The 20,894-nt window shown below is 40.2% G+C and overlaps 1 protein-coding gene across 1 annotated transcript; it reads left to right on the plus strand.

Annotated features, from left to right (window-relative positions):
- The first annotated feature begins 520 nt into the window (after positions 1 to 520).
- CDC20B (cell division cycle 20B) lies at positions 521 to 19,558 on the plus strand. The gene is given in 13 exon segments (XM_030969460.1): positions 521 to 734; positions 2,719 to 2,806; positions 6,436 to 6,511; positions 7,039 to 7,123; positions 9,734 to 9,826; positions 11,249 to 11,463; positions 12,327 to 12,384; positions 12,387 to 12,414; positions 14,912 to 15,117; positions 15,812 to 15,837; positions 16,127 to 16,252; positions 18,423 to 18,432; positions 19,422 to 19,558. Coding segments are annotated over 13 exon segments (1,362 nt in total).
- Positions 19,559 to 20,894: the final 1,336 nt, after the last annotated feature.

The following is a 20,894-nucleotide window of genomic DNA, read 5'->3' on the forward strand; positions in this document are numbered from 1 at the left end:
ATACAAGATAACATTAAAAATAATGATATGAGTAAGCTGCAGTGGTGGTGAGAAGGTTCAGGAATCAGAAGAGATCTAAGTCCCCTTTCATGGGTGGAGATCAGAGAACCTGCCTGGTTCCAGGCAGACAACCAGTCCCTCTCTCAGGAGCCACCATACCCCTAAACCTACATTGCTATGTGGCTGAAGGTGCCTTGGGTCGTCAAAAGCCAGCCATGTAGCTTTAGTGCATGAGTGACAGAAATGTAGATCTTTTGTTCTGTTTTTGTTTGTTTGTTTGTTTGTGGTTTTCTTTTAGTTTCTTTTTCCTTTCCTGACACAGGCTTTCTGTGCCGGCGTTGATTCAGCTGTACATATCTGAACAGAAACGTTTGCTTTGCACTATTTCCCCCCGTCTGCTCGCTCTTTCTTGGCGCGTCTGACAGTCTGCCGGAGCCGTGCCCAGCCCAGCACCCGCGGCTGCTGCTCTTAGGCACGGGCACGGCAGGACCAAACCAGCCCGAGCTAAGAGCAGGCTGACATGAAGCCGTGGCTAATCTGGGCTCTCGGGGTCCCGCGGCGCGCGCAGGCTGGGAGCGGGCGGGAGCGGGCGCTCCGGGAAGAGCTCGGTGCGGCGGGAGCGCGGGCAGCGGAGCCCCGGGACAGCGCGCAGGGAAACGCGCCAGGGCAGAGGGAGGATGGAAATCCTCCGGCAGGGATTTCCGACAGAGCCCGCGGCGGGGAATTTGCGCCAGGTGAGTGTCGGTGCTTCCTGTCTCCCGCTGCCGGGGCTGTGGCAGTGCAGAGCTGCAGACTGCGCGGGCTGCCCAGGCACAGCAAGCGCCAGGACAGCATCCCCTCCTTTCTTAAATTTACACCAAAGTGCTGGAGTAAGTCCAGAGGAGGGTAGCAAAGCTGGTGATGCTGCGCAAGTGCTGCGAGGAGCAGCTGAGGGAGCTGGGGGTGTTTACCCTGGAGAAAAGGAGGCTCAGGGGTGACCTCATCACTCTCTACAGCTGCCTGAAAGGAGGCTGTGCCCAGGTGGGGTCGGTCTCTTCTTCCGGGCAACCAGTGTCAGGCCAAGAGGAAATAGCCTCAAGCCATTAGGTTTAGGTTGGACATTAGAAGGAATTTCTTCACAAAAAGGGTGATTAGACATCGAAATGGTTTGCCCAGGGAAGTGGTGGAGGCAGTGTCCCTGGAAGTGTTTAAAGAAGCACTAGGCATGGCACTTAATGCCCTGGTCTAGTTGACATGGTGGTTTAGGTTATAGGCTGGACTTGATGATCTCAGAGGTCTTTTCAACCTAATTGATTCTGTGATTTTCTCACAGGAGCATGCTGCTGTCATGAAAGGAAAGCTGTACCCACAATTCCCATTCCCAGTGTGCAGACAGCTTAGGGCAGCAGGCCATACAGACAGCTGACACTGAGTGGGGTGAAAGGATGAAAGGAAAGAGGAAAAAACTAGTCTTATCCCTAGCCAAGAAGTGTCTTTGGCATACTAGCCTTTTTTTGCTGTGATGTGGGACACAAAGGAATGGTTTTCAGTTCTGTTGGACTGCAAGAGGCCACAGGGTCTTTACCAGCACCTTCATGTCTGGAAAAGCTATCAACAACTGACAAAAGGGTAGGAGAGCTCATACAGGCCTCTTGTTTGCTTCCTTCTGCTTCTCCTTTACCGTGTGTGCAGCTCCAGCAGGCCCAGCCACAGCTGCAGACCAGTCTGGAGGGAGGCCTGGCTCTGGTGTGGTGTGCGCCCACGGCAGGAGGAGCTGGCCTCGCGTGGTTGTTTCCTCTCACACGCTCCACGAATTGACAAAGGGACACTGCCCAGGGGTCACCCACACTCTACACACCCTAGGAGGGGTCTACTGGAGGGCCATTCGGAGTGCAGATCAAACTCCAGTACTCTGAGTCGGTCTGGAGGGCAGACGCTTCTAGGGGAGGCTGTTTCTCCCCGTCAGCAACAGAGGGAGCTGATGGAACGTCGAATGAGCTCTGAGAGTGCTGACTGCCGCTTCCAGCAGCGCCAGGAGAAAGTGGGGAAGGGTTTGCATGATGCATGTCCACAAAGGGCTTCCTGGAAGATGTAGGGAACTTTACATGGTTGACTTCTTCATTATAGTATCGAAATATTTAGAACACGAATAAAAGATGCTCCTAAGTGTTCTGGATTATGTTCCTATGATTATGGTCAGAAAGCGTAATTCTATTTTCTGCTAAGGAGAATACCAAAGCTTTTCAGTAATGCATGCTCAGGTCTAGGAAACTCTGGCTCTAAAACAGTCTGAAGTCCTTCTGTCTTCTAGAGCAGAAAGCTCTTCATGCTGCCTCTACAAGCAGCGCTGAAAGCCTGTGTGGTCCTGGGAAATCAGATGCTAATTTTCTAACAAGCAGGATTTTATGTAACTAGTCAATAAACCTAAGGCCAGACATGAGCTGCAGTAGTAAGGCATTCTTTATAAAGGGAATGATCAATCTGATCTTGTTTAGATGTCTCTTTAAGGAGATGAATAGCGCTGTAGAAATATCTCTTTTTCTCACTGACAAAGGGAAAGCAGGGTGACTGCTCCAAATGTCAGTGTTGGTACTGTCCCACTCAGTGTGCAGATCTGCTTTCTGAGTACTGCTCTTATACAATCAGTGCTAAAGTGCTTGACATGTATTCCCATGCACATTTTTAAAAGGATTTTTTTCCATTAAAACTGTTTTTACACTAACACCTCAGATGCCTAAGAAATTCTCATGATGAAAGCAACTCTACCTAGCAGTCATGCTACAAGAGGTTTGGAAGGAAGGAATACCAGGAGAGCTGAAACAGAAAAGTGATAGGTGAGTTATGCCATATTCAAATGCACAGACAGGATATTTGCTTTGTCTTTGGCCTGGAATTAGTTATGAGGGCACTACCTTATTGACATGGATAACAGTAACATGAGAAGGTCCATTTAGGAAATGTCTGCAGGAGAAAAGTTACGAGTAACTTGTTCGTTGTTTATTTGATTCAGCTTTTCTTCTTTTTCTCTAGGCTATTATCCTGTAAACTAAAATCAAAACTAAACTAATGAAGCCCCCAAGATGGGTTTTTTACCTCTGAGAGAAAGCATATATTGAAATAAATATCCATGAAGAACATGAATGAACTCAGTTTTCCACTTGCTTTAATAAGCACTGTGTGTGTAAAGATAATTGCTTCAGTTCTTCAGGATGTAGCTGTTGGTTTTATCACACAGACAGAAGGAGGTGCTATGAAAAAAATGCCAAAAAGTTACCAAAAAGTACCTTTCTGAGAATATTGTTGTGAAAATAGGTGGTCAGATTTTGATCAAGTTTGAAAGAGCACAAGGAATCTGCTTAACATGTGAAACAAAGACTTCAGAACACTTCCTGTTTAAGTGTTATTTTCTATTGCTGTACATTTTATCAGTTTATTCTTTGTAGTGAACACTGGCACACAATTTTTTTTCTTTTTTTAAGGCAGTATCCATGCCTTTTTGGACTATAAATCTATGCTTCAGCTACTCACCTTCATTAGTGAAGAAGTTTCTCTTCAGAAAATCTATCACCATAACACGACACTCAAAATCTCTTCTCTGCTTTACTGCTATCTCCTTGTGACTGTTCAAATATTAAAATGGAGCTTTTTAGTCAGTGATTACAATTTCTCCTGCTCTTTCCTTCCATGGATTGCACCAGTTCCAAAGTTATATGAAGAGGTTAGTAGCTGATTTCACATAATTATTCTTTTGACCATAACTATTGAGTGAACTTGCTTCAGAAATGCATACCTGAAGCCTTTTTATAGCATTTTGTAATCCTTAATTCATATAATTGAGATGTTTCTGTGAGGGTATTAAGCTGAACTTCTAACAAAAGGAGGTGATGTCAGCACTGATGGACTAATTAGGGTTGTTGTCTGATGCTTTGTAATAGTGGTACTCTTGAACATCTCTGGATGCTGGAAAGAGACCATGCCTTTATACCATTCTGGGAAACCTGATTCTTGGGACTATCACTTAATTTTCTTAATAAACAAACTAGTCTTGAAATGTCACAGACATTTCTTTTATGAAAAATCCTCTCTTAGGGTTTTCCTGCTGAGGCTGAGAAGTTCAGCGACCAGACATAAACAGTGGGTTATCTGCTGCTGTGGAGTGTGGCAGGTCTGCCTGGATTGGCCCAGTTTGGATGTTTGGGGTTGGTGACCAATCCAGAACTGAGATCTCTCGGACACAGTCTGAGAGAGCTGGTTTGTTATTCATTCTTTACTTTCTATTGTTAGGTAGCTAGCAGCTTCTGGAAACTCCTCTTTCTTTTTCTTTTTAGTATAGTTATACTAGATATATATATCATAACTTAATAAATTAAGCCTTCTGATCATGGAGCCCATCTTGTCTCTTCCTTCACCCTGAAACCCTTGTGACCACCGTCACATTGAAATTCTTCCTTTCAAGAGGAAACAGTGCTTTCTTTGCTCTCGTTCCCCTCCATCAACTGATTGGAGAGTCAGTAAATTTTAGAACTCTTAAAATAAACAACCCAATTGTTTTAATAGTCTTAGGTCAATCTAGCCAACAGAGAAATTGAATGTAACTGCTCTTTTTTGATGAGATAATAAACTCTTTCCATGAAGCTTTGTAGAGAAAACATTTTTTTCTTATAATGAACATCTTTCAGAAGATGAGTACGTGTTGTTCTGTTCAAATGGAGTAATAGAATTATTTGGGTTGGATAGGGCATTTAAATATAATCTAGTCCAAACCACCTGCGGTGATGAGGGACATTTTCAGCTTGATCAAGATGCTGAGAGCCCTGTCCAACTGGGCCTTGAATGTTTTCTGGGATGAGGCATCCACCCCCTCTTCAGGCAACATATTGCACTACTTCACCACCCTCATTGTAAAAAATCTCTTCCTTATACCTAGTGTCAATCTCCCCTCCTTTAATTTAAAACCATTACCTCTTGTCCCATCACAACACACCCTGCTAAAATGTCTGTACTTCTCTTTCTTATCAGCCTCCTGTAAATATTGAAAGGCTTCAACAAGGACTCCCCAGGGTCCCTCTTTCAGGCTGAACAACCACATCTCTCTCAGCCTGTCTTCACAGAAGAGTGCTCCAGCCCTCTGATCACTTTTGTGGGTCTGCTCTGGACCCACTCCAGCAGGTCTTTCTTGTGTTAAAGGCCTCAGAGCTGGACACAGCATTCCAGGTGGGATCTCACCAGAGCGGAACAGAGAAGCAGAATCACCTCCATTAATTTGCTGGTTTTTGTGCAGCCCAGGATACAATTGGTTTTCTGGGCTATAACTGCCCATTTCCAGCTCAGGTCCATCTTTTATCCATCCATGCCCCCAAATCCTTCTGGGCAGGGCTGCTCTCAATCTGTTCATCCCCCAGCCTGTGTTGATACTGGAGGTTGCCCTGAGCCATGGGCAGCACCTTGAACTTGGTGCTGAGGTTCATGTGGACTCTGTGTAAACCTAGACTTATGCTGTAACTTACATGTAGAAACTGAGTTAGAGCAAATACATTCAGAGTTCTAGATCCAGGACTACAACCATTTCCTAAATCTTGATAGGGCATCTTTGCAATACATTGTGGTGTGACCAAAATGTAAGTTCTTCCTAAAACCATTTGAAAGTCAGTCTTGGCTAAACCCATATGAAAATCTACTTGTCTTCTCAAATACAGTAATAAATGACTATTTACTTTGTGCAGCCTGTTAGTATAAAGGAATGGGATCTGTTGAGAATAGTCTGTTGAAAATAGAATCTTCTCACATACCAGTGAGTGTGTGTGGTCTCTCTGTGGGACAGAATATTACTTCCTTGCATACACAATCAATTTTCCACAGAAACGTCTGCACTAATTTTAGAGGGACACATATCCAAGCAATGTGATTAGCTCTCTGCCAAGTTGTCTGTATAAATCATACAGAAAATGCCTCCCAAAGCTGTAGGCCTGCTGTAGAACAGCTGGAATATATAAAGGAGAAACATTTCTATTTTCCAGTTATGTTTTTCCAAGACCTTTCTTGTCATGATTGCAGCAGGGTTTTGAAGAAGAGTGACACAGACTGTGTGTGGAAGGATGGATTTCACAGACATTGGAGAGAAAGAGTTCACTAATCTTGAATGGCTAGTAAAAATATCCACTGCATTTCCACATTACTATATATAAATAACTACAGAACAAACAGAAAATTGGCATCAGAGGATTAATCTCAGTGACCATTGTGAAGAAATGCATATTGCTAGGAATTGATGAAGATATTCTTGTCTGTGTGAGTTGATCTGAGTCTTTGAATCTTGGTTAAATACCTAATGATTCAGATCTCTCCTTATTTTTGCTGCATCATCTCTTTCTTTCATACCCAAGGAAATGCTAATGTAATTTTTAAGATCATATTCCTCAGAGATACCTTGTAGCTATTTTCCACTCTATATTGTAGCACTGGTTTAGGGAATGGGATCATGGAGTTGAGTGTCTGCGGGCCTGGTTTGAGGGAGGACTCTGACATCCAGGGGGTGTGATGCTGTAATCAATGGCCCTGCAGTGTGTGCACCACAGAACTGCTCTTCCCTCCCAGACAGATTTATTGACAGCATCCAGGAAACATCACTGCAAGCTCATAACACTAGTCCAAATGCCAGTTCAGAAGAGCACAAGAGGTAACTAAGGTTTGAGAGGCGAATCAGGCAGTAACTCCAGATGTACAGGTTTGGACTTTCTTCCACTGCTAAGGTGGCCTTGATCAAGGAGCTTTGTTTAAGTGTGTGTGATCATTAGCAGTGAAACCATGTTTTATGGAAGGAAAAATGTCTCGAGTCTCTCAGGTTAGAGCAATATGATTTGAACATGATATGATATTCTGTATTTGTTATTCATTTCCCGTCCCAGACACAGGCTGTTTTGAGGCTTTTATTTAATGACTGTTGAGTCCTTTGATGGGATTGGTGTTTTAAAATATGTTTTATATGTTTATACATATTTATTTATACATAAATATGTTTTTCAACTGACTTAATTCAGTCATATTTTCACTTCAGCTTAGCTTCCAATGATCCCAGAGGTTGGCTCTAGCGTTGCAGAAAGTGGTGATGTGAAGTTCTGGGAAAATACTAGTTGCATCTGGAAAGGTACCTTCCAATTTTCAGGAACACTGAATAATAAGATAGTACAGTCTGCATCTACCCTGGAAAAGCAAGTGCATCTACCTCTTCCAGTAAGTGTTACAGAGAAATACAAAGTGGCTGAGAGCTGCCTGCCCACAGCTGTTTCTAGAGTTCTCACAACCTCTGAACACAATATTCCAGCTTTTTCACTGTGGTTAACACCTAGCTTTTTACCTGGCCCTCCTTTGGTGCCCATCTGATACACTGGTGGTCCTAAAACATTAGTTTCCCTTAGCTTTTCTCTTTCAGAACACTACAAGCAGTATAAGGCTGTGCTGTGGAAGGGGCAGGGGATACAAGTCACGTTGAGTACATGAGGTCAGGGCATGCAGAGGTAGTTGCATGGAGTTTTGTTGCTCTCGCCTGCAGGGAAAGGCCAAACTTTCCCTAGCACTGCTGCTGGTTTCATCTGTGGGGGAGTTGATAATTTACTACATAAAATGTTGTATGATTGACTGGGCATTAGGGGGTGTGAATGATCAAGTGATTTGAAAACAAGGGGAACCTGAAGACAAATTATACAGGCATTCCCATACTTATTTGGGCGTGATACAGTTCATTAAATATCAGACTAATATTTTGGTGTCTTCTGTCTTGGACAGATGATTTGTTTTTGTGCTCTGGCTATTTCTCTTTATGAATCTGGATTTCAACCCTTGTAGAAGAAATTAGGGTTTATGTGGTAGATTTGTATTTTCTTTCCTTGCTTTCCTCAGTGAAAATAAGTCTCATTTGAGAGCAGTTAATAACAAGAGTATAGGGATAAATCCCAGTGTTTTTTTCCCTTGATGACAGATGAATATAGGCTTTAAGAATATCAGGTTTGATGCCACCTACCTACTTGTTAATTGAGTAGCTTGATGGGACAGTACTGATGTTTATCACTTCCTAAGTCTCATTTTGAGAATTGACACAGGCATGTGAGTGCCAAAATCTTATCAAAATCAGTGATATTCACTACTACCTAAGCAAAATAACAAAATGACACAATGAAATTTAATTTCCACTAAGAAATGCCTGTTAACATATGCCTGTTATGCATATTAACATGCCTGTTGTGCATATTAATGTACCCATGAAGTAGGTGGATAGAGCTGAAAGGGTAACCAGTATGATTTGGGGTAGATGAATTACTCACAAGAGAAGAGAATCCTGAAATGAGTTAGAGATGATTTAATCTGTTGCTGTCTCATTGTGTATTTCCAGCTACCAGCATTAAAGAAGAAAATTATATACAGAGTTTCAGAAATGTTACTCTTCATTGAATATTACAATTAAGTGCCCTAAATTTTATGAATTATTTTACTTGTTGGGATTCAGAGAGCCTTTGAAAAATTTTCAAAAGTAATAAAATATCTAGATATTGGAAATACAGTTTTTTCTGTACTGCAAAGTTTCATTTCAGTAATGTTAGGCCTTTTTAGGCTTAGAATGCAGTGTTACAAATCCCATTGTGCAGACCTGAGGTCATTCCTGCAAACCTTCTTAATTAACTCCACAGAATTTTAGACACAGAAGAAAACCACTGTAATCTACTTGCTTATCTTTAGAAGAAGAAATACTACAATTAAGAGGAGAAACATTTGCTGTCTGTCCAATTGAATTTTGGAATAGGGGATAAGGTTAAGGACAAAGTATGGAAGGGATTTCTGATGTAAGTTTTCCACAACTGTCATTGAAATTTTATGTAGGATGTGTATGTGTATATTTACAGAGCACAAACACTTTATCAGTGTTGAATTCTTTTTTAAAACAAAGACGTTATTTGTAGAGATAAATATCATATTCTGCCCTTGAAACTTTTAAGACTCATTGTAATTACTACTCTCTGGGGAATAATTTGAAGAAGGAAAATAAAACAGAGAAAATTGCAAAAATGTGGGTCTTCAGCATTTTGCTCTATATGCTATCGCAATATAATTTCTTACACATAAAAATCTAGCATTAAATCATTAAAAAGACTAATGATCTGGCTTTTTTTCATAGTGCTGAGGAATCTTTGCAGCCTAATGTGGGCACTGACCACAAAAGATGACTCTTCTTTCTCACACCTGTATTGGCTTTTGTTTCTCGTTACTGTGCTGTCGTGAGCTCAGTGTGGTGTGATCAAAGGGCGTTTGTTTTAAAAACCTTTTCCTGTGGTTAGGTGTCAGTGGGACAGACATTCGTGAGAAATAAACCCCAGACAGTAAAATAATTAATTACTGTATAAGGGGGTTTCGGAGCAGGAGGGCACACAGGAACAATTCTGCTGCTAGCAATTTCTGCAAAAGGCAAAAAAAAAGATAAAAACCACCATATTTTATATGAATCATTAAACAAAATATAGTGGAGTCTATTCTTGGTTCTACCTGGCTGAATGCATGGAGGTTTCAAAAAACTGGTGAAATGTGGCTTCTACCTAGTCTAGTGTGTCTAGTGTTTTGAGCCTACCCAGGACAAATTAGGCCCTTCAAGCCTCCTTTGAGCTGTGTAGAGGCAAATAGAATGAGAATGTGAAAGGCTTGGGCCTTAGAAAAAATGGTGGTGTTTTTTTGTGTTACTGATTTGTGTGTGATGAATCTTCAAATACAGGATGTCAAGAGGGGACCCAAAATGAGCTTAGGAATGTTACCACCATGAAGCCATCCACACCTTTGGAGCAAGAAGGCTTCATACTACTGACTGGTGCAATAATTAAGTTAATTCCTCCAATGTGTTGGTTTTTTTCACAGACTGTGAATTCTTCTGTGTGTTTCAAGAAAGATGGTTCTATGTCCCCTTCACTGAAAATGGAAAAGCTGCAGGACATAACCCTCATACAGCTTCCTTCAGCTATAGATCTCAATACAGCTTCCAAATCAAATAGATCTACCTCCACTTAAAATTAAGTTAAATGTTTCAGCAATCAGCCTTGGCTATCTAGTAGCCAGTAACCACAGCAGCAGTTTCATTGAGTGGGCTTTGAAATATTTTTTTGGAAGATAGCAGTGACATAATTTGTGGTTTGGGTGACACCTTGTAAATTCTCACTTATGTCTTTTTGGGGAGGAGGCAAAAATTAAACACTCAAAAGTTACACATGTAAATCTCATGTCTGAAGATTTTGAGCGCTTCATAAGGTCTAACAAACTATTTATGTGTATGTGTTTATAATTGTCCCTGGGAAGATTTTTTCAACATAGATTTGCAGGTGTTCATGTATATCCATGAACAGGATAAAGGTTCATGTTCACGTATGATATACACTGATAATGCACAAAGTATGTCCCAAGACTGACAACATTATCAACAGTGGTCTACAGAAATGATTTCTGCTGCAGCAGTGAGGTCTATAATTAAACAGCTGATGGATTCAGCTGTTCTCCAGAGAAACTTCAGTTACCAAAAAATGATGCCAGAACTTGGATTATGGTAGCACATTCTTTGCTTCGGGATCATGCAAAATGAGAATGTCCTGGTTTGGTATTAAATGTTGTACACCATCTGCTGCTGACCTACATGACATAACAGGGTGTTCTGCAGCTAATTATTACTGAGATTTATGTTGCAAGTGCAATGTACCCAGTGTCAGGGACAATGGAAACAGTAATCCCATCATACATTTACTGAGCAAGCCCTGAAGATGACGAGCAGAGTTTCCTTAATAACTTTTTGCATTTTCCCCTGCCATTTGCGGGGTAAATGTTATTATTAACTCAAAGATGGTGAATAAACTGTACCGTATAGACTCTGTCCTATGTCTTTCTCAGCCACAAAAATCACCTTGGAACAAGGGTGCTTTTGGGTCTGTATCTGTTGGAGAAGGAGCCTAATTTCTGGTGGAAGAAGTTAGGGTGAGTGATGTGGCAATGTAAAATCCTGGGTGAGAGATTAAAAAATCCTAGTGGGTAAACTGTAACTCAGATGCTGCTGTGTAAATACACACATTTGAGGAGATTAGACTTACAAAGCCCCTTACAGGGGCTTGTCAGAGATATTCTCTTTCACGTAAGTGGAATGCTTGCCAGTAAATATTTCATAGAAGAATTCTCTAGATGTTTTTCCACAGTCTCTCTCCCCCAAACCATACTGCCCCTTACCCAAGCTTATTATCTACTTTTTTTTCAGTAATTTTTAGTAGCTTTCTTCTAGAGCTAAACATGCTGGGCTGGAGCCTTGCTGCCAATGTAGGACCTGCTGCACACATGTGGAATGGACAAACTCCTGATTTGAAAGCCGTTGAAGGCATTGATTTGAATCCCAGTTCCAAACACATTTCATGTCTGGCTTGGATAAAAAAAGGAATATGCCTTGCAGTTTGGATCAGTGATGGAGAGCTGCAAGTACTAGATAACTTTTTTTTGGTCTTTCTCCATTTTTATCTAAAGTGGCTACCAAACTATTTGATACTGTTTTTTTTTTTTAATGGAAACAATGGAAAAGGTTGACTAGACTACAGAAGAACTCTGCTGAAAACATATGTAGCACTTCCCAGTACCATATTCTACCTTACTGAACATCCAGACCTAGTGACATCCAGAATTAGCTACATGTAATGAAGCTCCTAAAACAAAAAAGCTGATGGCTGAATCAATGATTCAGTTTTCCAGTGATAGCCAGATTATTTTTCCATCAGTAAGAGGAACTCTCATTAAACTTTCTTTAGCACAGGCTATGTTTTTCTTCTATGTCTTTTGCTAAGATCACTCTAGCAGTCACCGTCTTTACAGTACCATTCAAAACACTCCTTACAGGTTCATATTTGAGAATTTGACTTCAATCTGATTATACACATTTATCTGTACCTACTGTTATGTGACACTATTACTAACAAGAGGATTTTGTGTGACTGTAGCTGAGATGCTAAGATAAGTACTGTCCCTATCTGCTGCAGTCATGAATCAGCACTCTGAAGGTACTGAAGTACAGTGCTTCCATGTATGAACTCATAAAGACTGACTTGTAAATAAATAGCTTTAAACTCACAGGTATGTACCCCTTCAATTCACTCTGACTTCTGCCTCACTGATAAAGGTATTGAAATTTGGAAGTTCTCATTGTCTTACTTGTGAAATAAATGAGCTTGAAGTTTTCCTTATGTCAATTCAGAAATGGGGAGTGGCCAGATTGTAAACAAATGAAGGGAACAAATTTTTCTTTCTTCCTGCTGTCAAATTTTTATTTCTTGTTTGTTTTGGATTGGCAGTTGTGGAACACTGAAACCAGAAAGAGGCTGAGAAATATGTTTGGCCACCTGTCTGTAATTGAGGATGGAATCATTGTATTCTGAGCAGGTGAGTAGTAAAATCTACTCCCAGAAAGAGCCCTGCTGCTTTTACTCAGGCAAATGACCCATTCATTTTAGCTGATTTTCTTGGCTTTATTCAAATGTGATTTACCTCTTACCCCATCTCTCCCCCATCATAGAAATCAGTAGTAGATTTATTGTATGACAGGAAAGCAGCCAAAGAGGATTTAACCTCTTTCTGCTGTCTCTGTTTCTTACTCTCCTTCCAAAAATCTGTCACCACTTGCAGAATTTCACTATGCCTTGGAGACTGTGACTGGCTTTGTGCAAAGCCCGAGCTTGAAATCGTTTTGTCTCCAGTGGGTCTGAACTTCAAATAACAAGGCCTGCCCTGTGCTGGGGAAAGAGTGTGTGACTTAGATGGCCCCAGCGTTGATACCAAGACTCCATCTGTCTTCCCAAATGCACAGCAAAGCACAGCTGTTAGGAGTTGCACACGTCTCTAGCTGTGTATCTGCAAAGGAAGGCCAGCTCATTGCTATCTGCAACCCAAGAAGGGATGGAGTGGTTGACCTTTGCATTGTCAAGGGTGTATTTTTAGTAGCAGGTGAATATTTTGCATTTAGGTATCATTTCAGTATGTGGGCTCAGATGACAAAGATCAGATGTGTTCTTGTGGGTTTTTTTCCATCTCACTTTCTGTTTCAGATCTTTGACTCACACATGAAGGGGCTGAGGAGAGACTTGTGCGTGATGAATGCTTCTGTGATTTTAAAATGATATGTTAGTGTTCTGTTTTACTTAAATAGAAAGATAATAGCGAGGGTAGGCTGACTTTATTGGTAACTCACAATGAAACTAGTATCTCTTGATAAGAGCAGCAGTTGGTAGATTTATTCTTGGTTTCACGAGACGTTCTGGTTGTGATTGTACGAGGTCTGCGAGGTGGAGGTGCAAGGAGGTACAGGCATACCAGCTGAACAAACAGTTAATAAACTGCAGTTGCAATTATGCTGTATGGGTTAGGTTACAAGGATGCAGGTGTAACATCCTGCCAGTGCCAAGTGGCATAACCTCACTGCAGTAAAAAATAGTTTGGGTTCACATTTCCTCCTGGCCAAAGCAGTGAGAACAGCAGGAACTTTGGAGCAGAAACTGATGACAAAATTCAGTGTGAACCTGTGAACTACAGTTATGGTTGATGCATTAGATTTTCTTTTACTAGGTTTGAAATTAACCAGATAATTCTAATATTAGGAGAGAATTAAAATAACTGCACAAGGAGAAAAAAAAAAGCATGGAGTTAATATTAATTGCTACTAAAATTAGAGCAGCATTCTTACACTAAACTTCACTGTGGAAGTTTCCAAAGTAGCAACTGACTTTGGGATTACATTGTAATTGCTGTGGTTAAAAATAGTCCAACAGCACATCATCATGAATCTGTAAATAAATTTCAGTACCATAAAGTCCATTACACAAGCACAGCACAAGGACATTTCTTGCAGTAAGTCAGGTTTGTGTGTGCATTTTTAGTGCATCTAAGTAACTCAATATGTATCTGAGAAATCTTTAAGAGCCATTGTGGGAAAGTTTCCATTTACTAACCCTTATTAATACAATTAAAATCCTTAAATAAATCTATTGCAATAATGTCAGATACCTGTTTCTCAGATACCCAGAAGGATTGTATTAAACTTGCTGATTTTATTTCAGTGTCATACTAGTTTTAAGTGTGAATTTCAGCAGGAATCTCTTCTGACTTGTCATAGGATTAATGTAAGCAATATTAATAAAGAATGGCAAAATGTATTACAAGGTATTTTCAGTGTTTTCGGTTCAACTCCCATATCAATGTGCAAAAGCCGTATCTAGGAGCTAAACTTTATCAGTAGCCGTGCTTCCAGGCAGGATATTCCCTCCTGCCTTTGGTAGACTGATGATACTGGAACAGTATATTAGACTGATGATACTGTAGAACTGTGAATCCATTTCCTAGCAAGCAGCTGGTGCAGCAGTGTCAAGCTGCGCAGATTTTTCTAAAACCTTGGAGTGGGAGGGAGAAACAAGGCAAGGAAAGGGACAGAACCAAAGAATACATATAACTTGCCAGAAAGCCCTTTAACAGAACAATGCAGTTTTACACTGCTTCTCAGCTGGGCGTGGAGTCACACCTGGCTTTGGCAAAAATCACCTTGTTCACAAGGATTTTTCATGAAGAACAGGCAATAGTTTACATTAAATGGCTCAGCAGTTGAACAGAGTGTAGATTAGTGGCATAGACAGCTTGTGGAAAAGAAACTTGAGAGTCAGCAGGTGTTCCATGAGGCTGGAATGGGGCAGCTGCTTGGCTCCTTCCTGCTGTCAGTCACCTCTGCAGTCAGGGTGTGCTTTGACAGCTGTTCTGTGTTTCCTCTTACTGAAATGCTGCTGTTCTGCTGCTTCACTCTGATGTGGCTTGCTTCTGAAGAAACACTGGTGTGATGGAGTTGCTTTTCATGTTCCATTGACATTAAACCTAGGCTGTCAGCTCTCGTCTGCAGTGGTTCACTACTAGGATTTGCCCATCACCGTGAGGTTCAGGTTGCTCAGCACTATGTTGGGAGTCTTTGTCAAAACAAACAAATCATTTGAAGCCTGAAATTTTTTCTAGCCAACCTGTTGCTGGCAATTTGGTCCAGAGGTGGTACATTGAATATCTGGCCTAGAAACCCTGGGGTGAAATTGCAGTCACAGACACTGAAAACCAGTTCCTTCCTTTCTTAGCAGTTGAAGTCTATGAAGAAGGCATGTTGTTCAGGCAATTTTTCAAATCATCTTACTGATGTCTATTAGTTTCCTCTGTCTGTAATTCAATTAATTTTAAACCAGTTGTCTTAATAAATACGCTTACTAGGTTTTGATACTGGATTAGTAGGCCTTTGTAAATATATTGCCAAACAGAAATAATGTTTATCACAATTTCTTCTATCAATGTACCTTCACAGAAAAGTTTGGTGGTGTAATAGAAGTTTGAAAACAAGATACTTTGATTTTTGGAGTTTTGGAAAACTACTTCTGCTGCAATTAATTTGATATGTGAGGTTGCTTTTGCCCTCCTGACCATGTTTTCATGCCATTGTTGGTGACAAATAATCTGAAGAGGGAAATTTTAAATGAAATTATTTAAGATTCTTTATGTAGTGTCTGTCTGTGTGGGAGATAGGTCAGGTAATACTAATAATAGGTGGAAGAGTAGAGTATTTACAAGCTGTTTGTTCTCCCAAAAGGATCCGAGGATGGACTGTAGTGCTGGGGTTAAAGGGTCAGGGAAATTTATTGAAACATGTGGAATTGAGCTCTGAGAAGCTTTTCTTTAGGTAGATTTTGGGCCTTAGACATATCCTGGAAATACCCTGGGAGAAACCAGGTCTCTTGTAAGCCCTGTGGGCCACTTTCCTTAGACTTCTGTGATGGCTTGGCTCAGGCAGTAAGGCTCTATCCTACTCGGTTGTTCTGATACTGACGTGTGAGTCCGTGGCCTCTGAAAGGCAAGCAGAGAAGCTGTAGTTTCATGAGGGTATGTGGGACAGCGTAGGCTATGAAACAAGGGCAAGGGAAGCAGCATTTGGAGTTTTGGGATCCTACTCTGCCCTGAATGCACATTTTGGGTGCTTGTTGTAGTTCATTTTAACAGCTAGACTCCAAGCTAAAATGCCTCTGTTCTTTCATCTGACCTCCTAATCTATTCTGTCGTCTGTTTTATTTTTATTTTTTAGGTTATGACCTGGAGTCCTTGGCAGTCAAAAGTCCTTGCTACACGAGGTGGAATGAAAGATGGGATTTTGTGTGTCTGGCACATGAATTGTGAGAAAATAATCCAAAGTGCAATTGCAGATTCACAGGTGAAATTATGAAATGTCTGCATACTTTGGCTATGCTCTTTTTGTAAAGCTGCGCTGATTTGGCAAACTCCCACTGACTTTGAGGGTGGTTCTGCAGTGAGAGGAGCAGCAGGATTTTCTCTGGATGTGCAATTGTGCTGTGCTCAGCATCACCATGTGTGATTGACTCAGAAGCAGTTTGTTGTTTCTCATTCACCACTTCTGTCTCCACGCAGAAGAGATGGAAGAGGAGATAGTCTTGAAGCCAGACACTTTTCATCATCTTTCCTTGCTGGCAATAATAGTCTTGGCCAAAACTCTAAATGCAGAGAGAATGATGAAGGGGAAGAAAAATTCCCAGAGCACTGGGGTGAGGAGAGGTGTAAGAGTCAGAGAGAAAACATCTGTTTCTGGAGTTTGAATATTAGGAGACAAAGGAACAGGTACTCAGCTGTAGTAAAGCAGCATAACTTTGTTTGCTGGAGCTATTACTACCTAGCTGAGGATGTGTTTTGAGGGCTTTTTTATACTAATAGGTTGTTACCATGCTTAGATAGGAACAATAAAGCAATTGTACTTTGAAGAGTTGAAAACAAGTAAACAGCCCTTCTAAAGAAATAGATAGATTAGATAGATAGATAGATAGATAGATAGATAGATAGATAGATAGATAGATAGATAGATAGATAGATAGATAGATAGATAGATAGATAGATAGATAGATAGATAGATAGATAGATGGATGATTTTGCATCTCATGATGTAAGGATACTGAATCAGCTTTCAAATGATATCTAAATCAAATCTCCATGTGTTATTTAGACATATCTGTGCTTTAATGAAGGATTTTGCTGTGAAGAAATGTGGCGCAGAGTGTTTCCCTTGTACTCTGACAGAGAAACTGGAGTTCCTTATAGCCCTGTCTTGTTCCATGGTGCTGTAGGGCTACAGCATATGCAGAGGTTGTTCCTTGCTATTAAGCCTCCTTTTCTCTGGTGTTATTAATGAACAAAAAAGACCAGATCATTGCTACAGAGACATATTCCTGCTTATGAAGACTCCCAATAACTTACTATAAGAAATTAAATACTGGAAAAAATTATGGATGTATCAAATTATGATCAGAACTAATGCTGTGGTGGATGATTGAGACTTAGATGGTTCTAAGTCAACCTCAGACACTTTTAACCACATAAGTTTTACACCAACAGAAATGATCTGACAAACTGTAACTGAATTTCATTTTATAAACCTCTTGCAAATGCTGAAGACCCCAGCTAAGAATGAAAACCTATCAGCACCAGTTGGGCACTTTAGTAGTTAAGGTTTACTGTCACTTAGCATATTCAGAACAGAATAACCTTTTTAGTTATTTAGTTTTAGTTTTAGTTTTAGTTATTTAGTTAGTTATAAAAAGTAACCTTTTTATAGCACTGGGTCAGTTTTTGAGATGCTTCTGATAGAACTATCAGAGTAATCTACTAGAAAAAAAAAAAAGAAAAGGAAAAGAATAATTTTGGGTGTAATGTCCACTCCTTAGGAAAGTTGTTGTAGATCACTGAGAAGATACAGGCAGGCAAAATATGTATTTGCTTTGAAAGTTACCTGACCTGGACATGGTATGGAAACAATGAAATAAACCCAGAAAACTCCACTCAAAACCTATAAAAATGAATAATTTCAACTTGTCTGATTTCTCCCTATTGCCTTCCACTGCTTTTTGACTTACACTGTAAATCAAATTTCAATCAGTGTTATGGATAGTTTTGGGTGCCTCCAAAGATTACAACTCAACATCCTCCTTCAGTCATTACAGACGCTGAACAGACACAGCATAAGGAATTCAATGAGATGTAAAATCTCAATCCTAAATATTGACAAAGATTCTGTATATTTCAATAACTTAAGAAGGAGCAAAGCTAGAAAATTGACCTCTGCTGAAATAATTTAGTGGTGTTGAAATTCAAGCAAAAAAGTTTAGCAGGAACTCATGTAGCTCAGCACCAGGACAGCAGGTATTTGCATTTAGCCATAGTGTTTCCAGAGAGCCATTCTATCAGCTTCACAATTTAAGGGCAGACTTTGCATTGGCAACAGTGGCCTTCATCAGGTACCACAGGGCTGCACAGTTCCTCACATGTTTGTCTTTGCAGTATCTTGAACTAAGGAGTGCCATTCTCTTGTGTTCAAGGAGAACTCAGGTATGAGTGATGGGAGGACACAGGTTGCTCACATTCATTTTAGCATGTCACACATGACTTCTTACTTTCATGCTTCCTTTAAGGATGTGGTTTATCTGATCTGCTTTAGAAACTACTACTCAGAAGATTTTTTTCTCTTGGGGGTTTAGCTTACCAATGTGACTGTCAGTAACTCACGCAGCCAGAAAAGGCAAAGTCCAGTAACTTCAAGGAAAAAAGCTTCAAATTTCTCTTGCTGCCATGTGCCTGAAAACCTCACGTGTTTTCCTGGCATTGGCACAGCCCTAAAAGTTACAGGAAGTCTATGAGGTAAATGCAGCTCTTGAGAGTCTCAATTTAGGTGCAGATTCCTTCTACCTTCAGTTCAAGTTCAGTGTCTGCTTGTGGGTGAGATTTTTGTACAACCACATTAACGAGTTTGGTACATTCTTTGCGCTGCTAGACTGGGTTGCTTTCTGCTTTCCATGTGTAGCTCCCAAGATTTACTACAACTGCAGACAAACTCAAAACACAATTCCACTAAATGGCTCAGCAGAGTCACTGTTAAAAGATGTCTTTAGCAGTAATAACTGAGCAGCTGGAGACAGTACCTCATTATTGGATCAGCTGCTACAAGCTGTCTGCAAGGCCTGTGCAGCCAGATGGGAAAGCTCAGCAGTGAGAGACATTACCAAGCACAGATGAGACTGACGTTTTGAATGCATGGACAACAATAGTTCAGGTTCAGTGTGTTCCTTTGGCAGAAATGTCTCCTTGAAGTGGTGCAGACAGTTAAAGCCTACTCCCTATTAAGAATATATTTCCTTCAGCTCCTTATTAATATGAAAGCGGTCAATAGAGCATGATAGCTTCCCGCATCCTATGCAGCATGTTTCTCTGCTGCAGTAAAGTGGAACAAGCCATAGTGTGGGTGCTGAAAATGACTGGCATAATCAGTGTAGAATTCTGATGTATCTTTCCTTTTCTTTTGTACATGTTTTATTTTATAGGTAACAAAGGGAGAGTCTTGCATATAACCCCAAGCTCAGATCACAGCAGGTTCATTTTTGTTGCAGTGGATGGGATGTCTTGTCTGTGGAAACAGCATGGGTCCGGGGAGAGCATGCACAGCAACAAAGCTTTTTAATAACAACTATTTGAGCTCATTCTTGTGACTTTTTTCTTGAAAGCCAGTGATTAATGTGTTCAGCCCATTCAATAATTCAAAATATGTGTCCTCCTTCCAATAAAAACATGGCAAAGGACAGTACAATTTATTTAAAAAAACAAAATTTTCTTATCAGTCTATTATGTGAAATGTTAGTAGCTTGTCTTACCCTAAAGAAAAAATATCCTAACTGAAGAATAATGTAATGTATATTTCAATTATATTAGCAAACATGGAAGGAATCCAACCTGTGTAAAGCACCAGCATAAAGTGTTTGGTCCTGTTTTTATCTTTGATTCTTGCAATAAATTTTACATTACCGTAGCATTCCCATTGATAACCACATATTCATGTATATTGCCTTGAATAATTCAAAGAATATGATGAGCACAGACAAATTCATGGGTCTGCCTTGTTCTGTGTATCACATAAATTGTCGTATGGAATCTGTCTAAATACTCCTAGAGTTCTACGTTAAATATGTAATTAAATAGAAATTATTTACAGGGAATTGTTTAGTGCTTTCATAATGGTAATAATAACTAGCATAATTATTAAAATGTCTTAACTAGATTTTTAATTGCTTCCTTTCCTTAAACCCACCAACTATATTAGACAGTGATTTAAAATACAAAACCATTGCATAATAATTCTATTATTTTGCATAGTTCTGTAATAAGCAATTAAGAATTCAGATGGGCATAGGAGCATGCTATTTGGGCCGAACACAACTGTTAGCTCATTTCATAAGGGTACCAGTTCAATTCTGGTTGCCAGCAAACTGTGCAGCTGTCACTGTATTGTGGATTTTATTTAGTGCTCACAAGGAATAAAACGCTTGGACTTTAACATATGTTTGCCTTGAAACATTTGTAGACTGCCAACAGCTAGAGTAAGGCTGTCAGGATTGGGCCTCAGAAGCTATTCAGATACAGATCAGTAGTGCTATTCATTGTGTTCTGCCTATAAACACCTTTGCTTTCATTGTTAGGAATGATCAGAGGCAAGGGGTAAGGATTCATTCTTGTATTTTTACATTAAAAGCCCTCTGAGCTCAGAAACTTGTATTGTTTGGAGTCCTTTCTTTTCTTTACTTTTTTTTTTTCACAACTGAAAATTTATTTAGAATGTTTCCTGTAGCTGGGAAAGATTAGGATATTAGGGGACTTGAGCAGTGCCAGTCTGTGAAAAATTACACTGTGGTCAAATGCAGGAACAGAAACAGACAGGGGCACAAGTTATCTCTGTAAATGAATGTGAAACCATCATGTCTTTAGTTCTCCTGATTTTTAAAACCTCGTCTTGTGCTGCTCAC

Source organism: Camarhynchus parvulus, chromosome Z (genome assembly GCF_901933205.1).
Source record: "Camarhynchus parvulus chromosome Z, STF_HiC, whole genome shotgun sequence".
Lineage (NCBI taxonomy): Eukaryota > Metazoa > Chordata > Aves > Passeriformes > Thraupidae > Camarhynchus > Camarhynchus parvulus.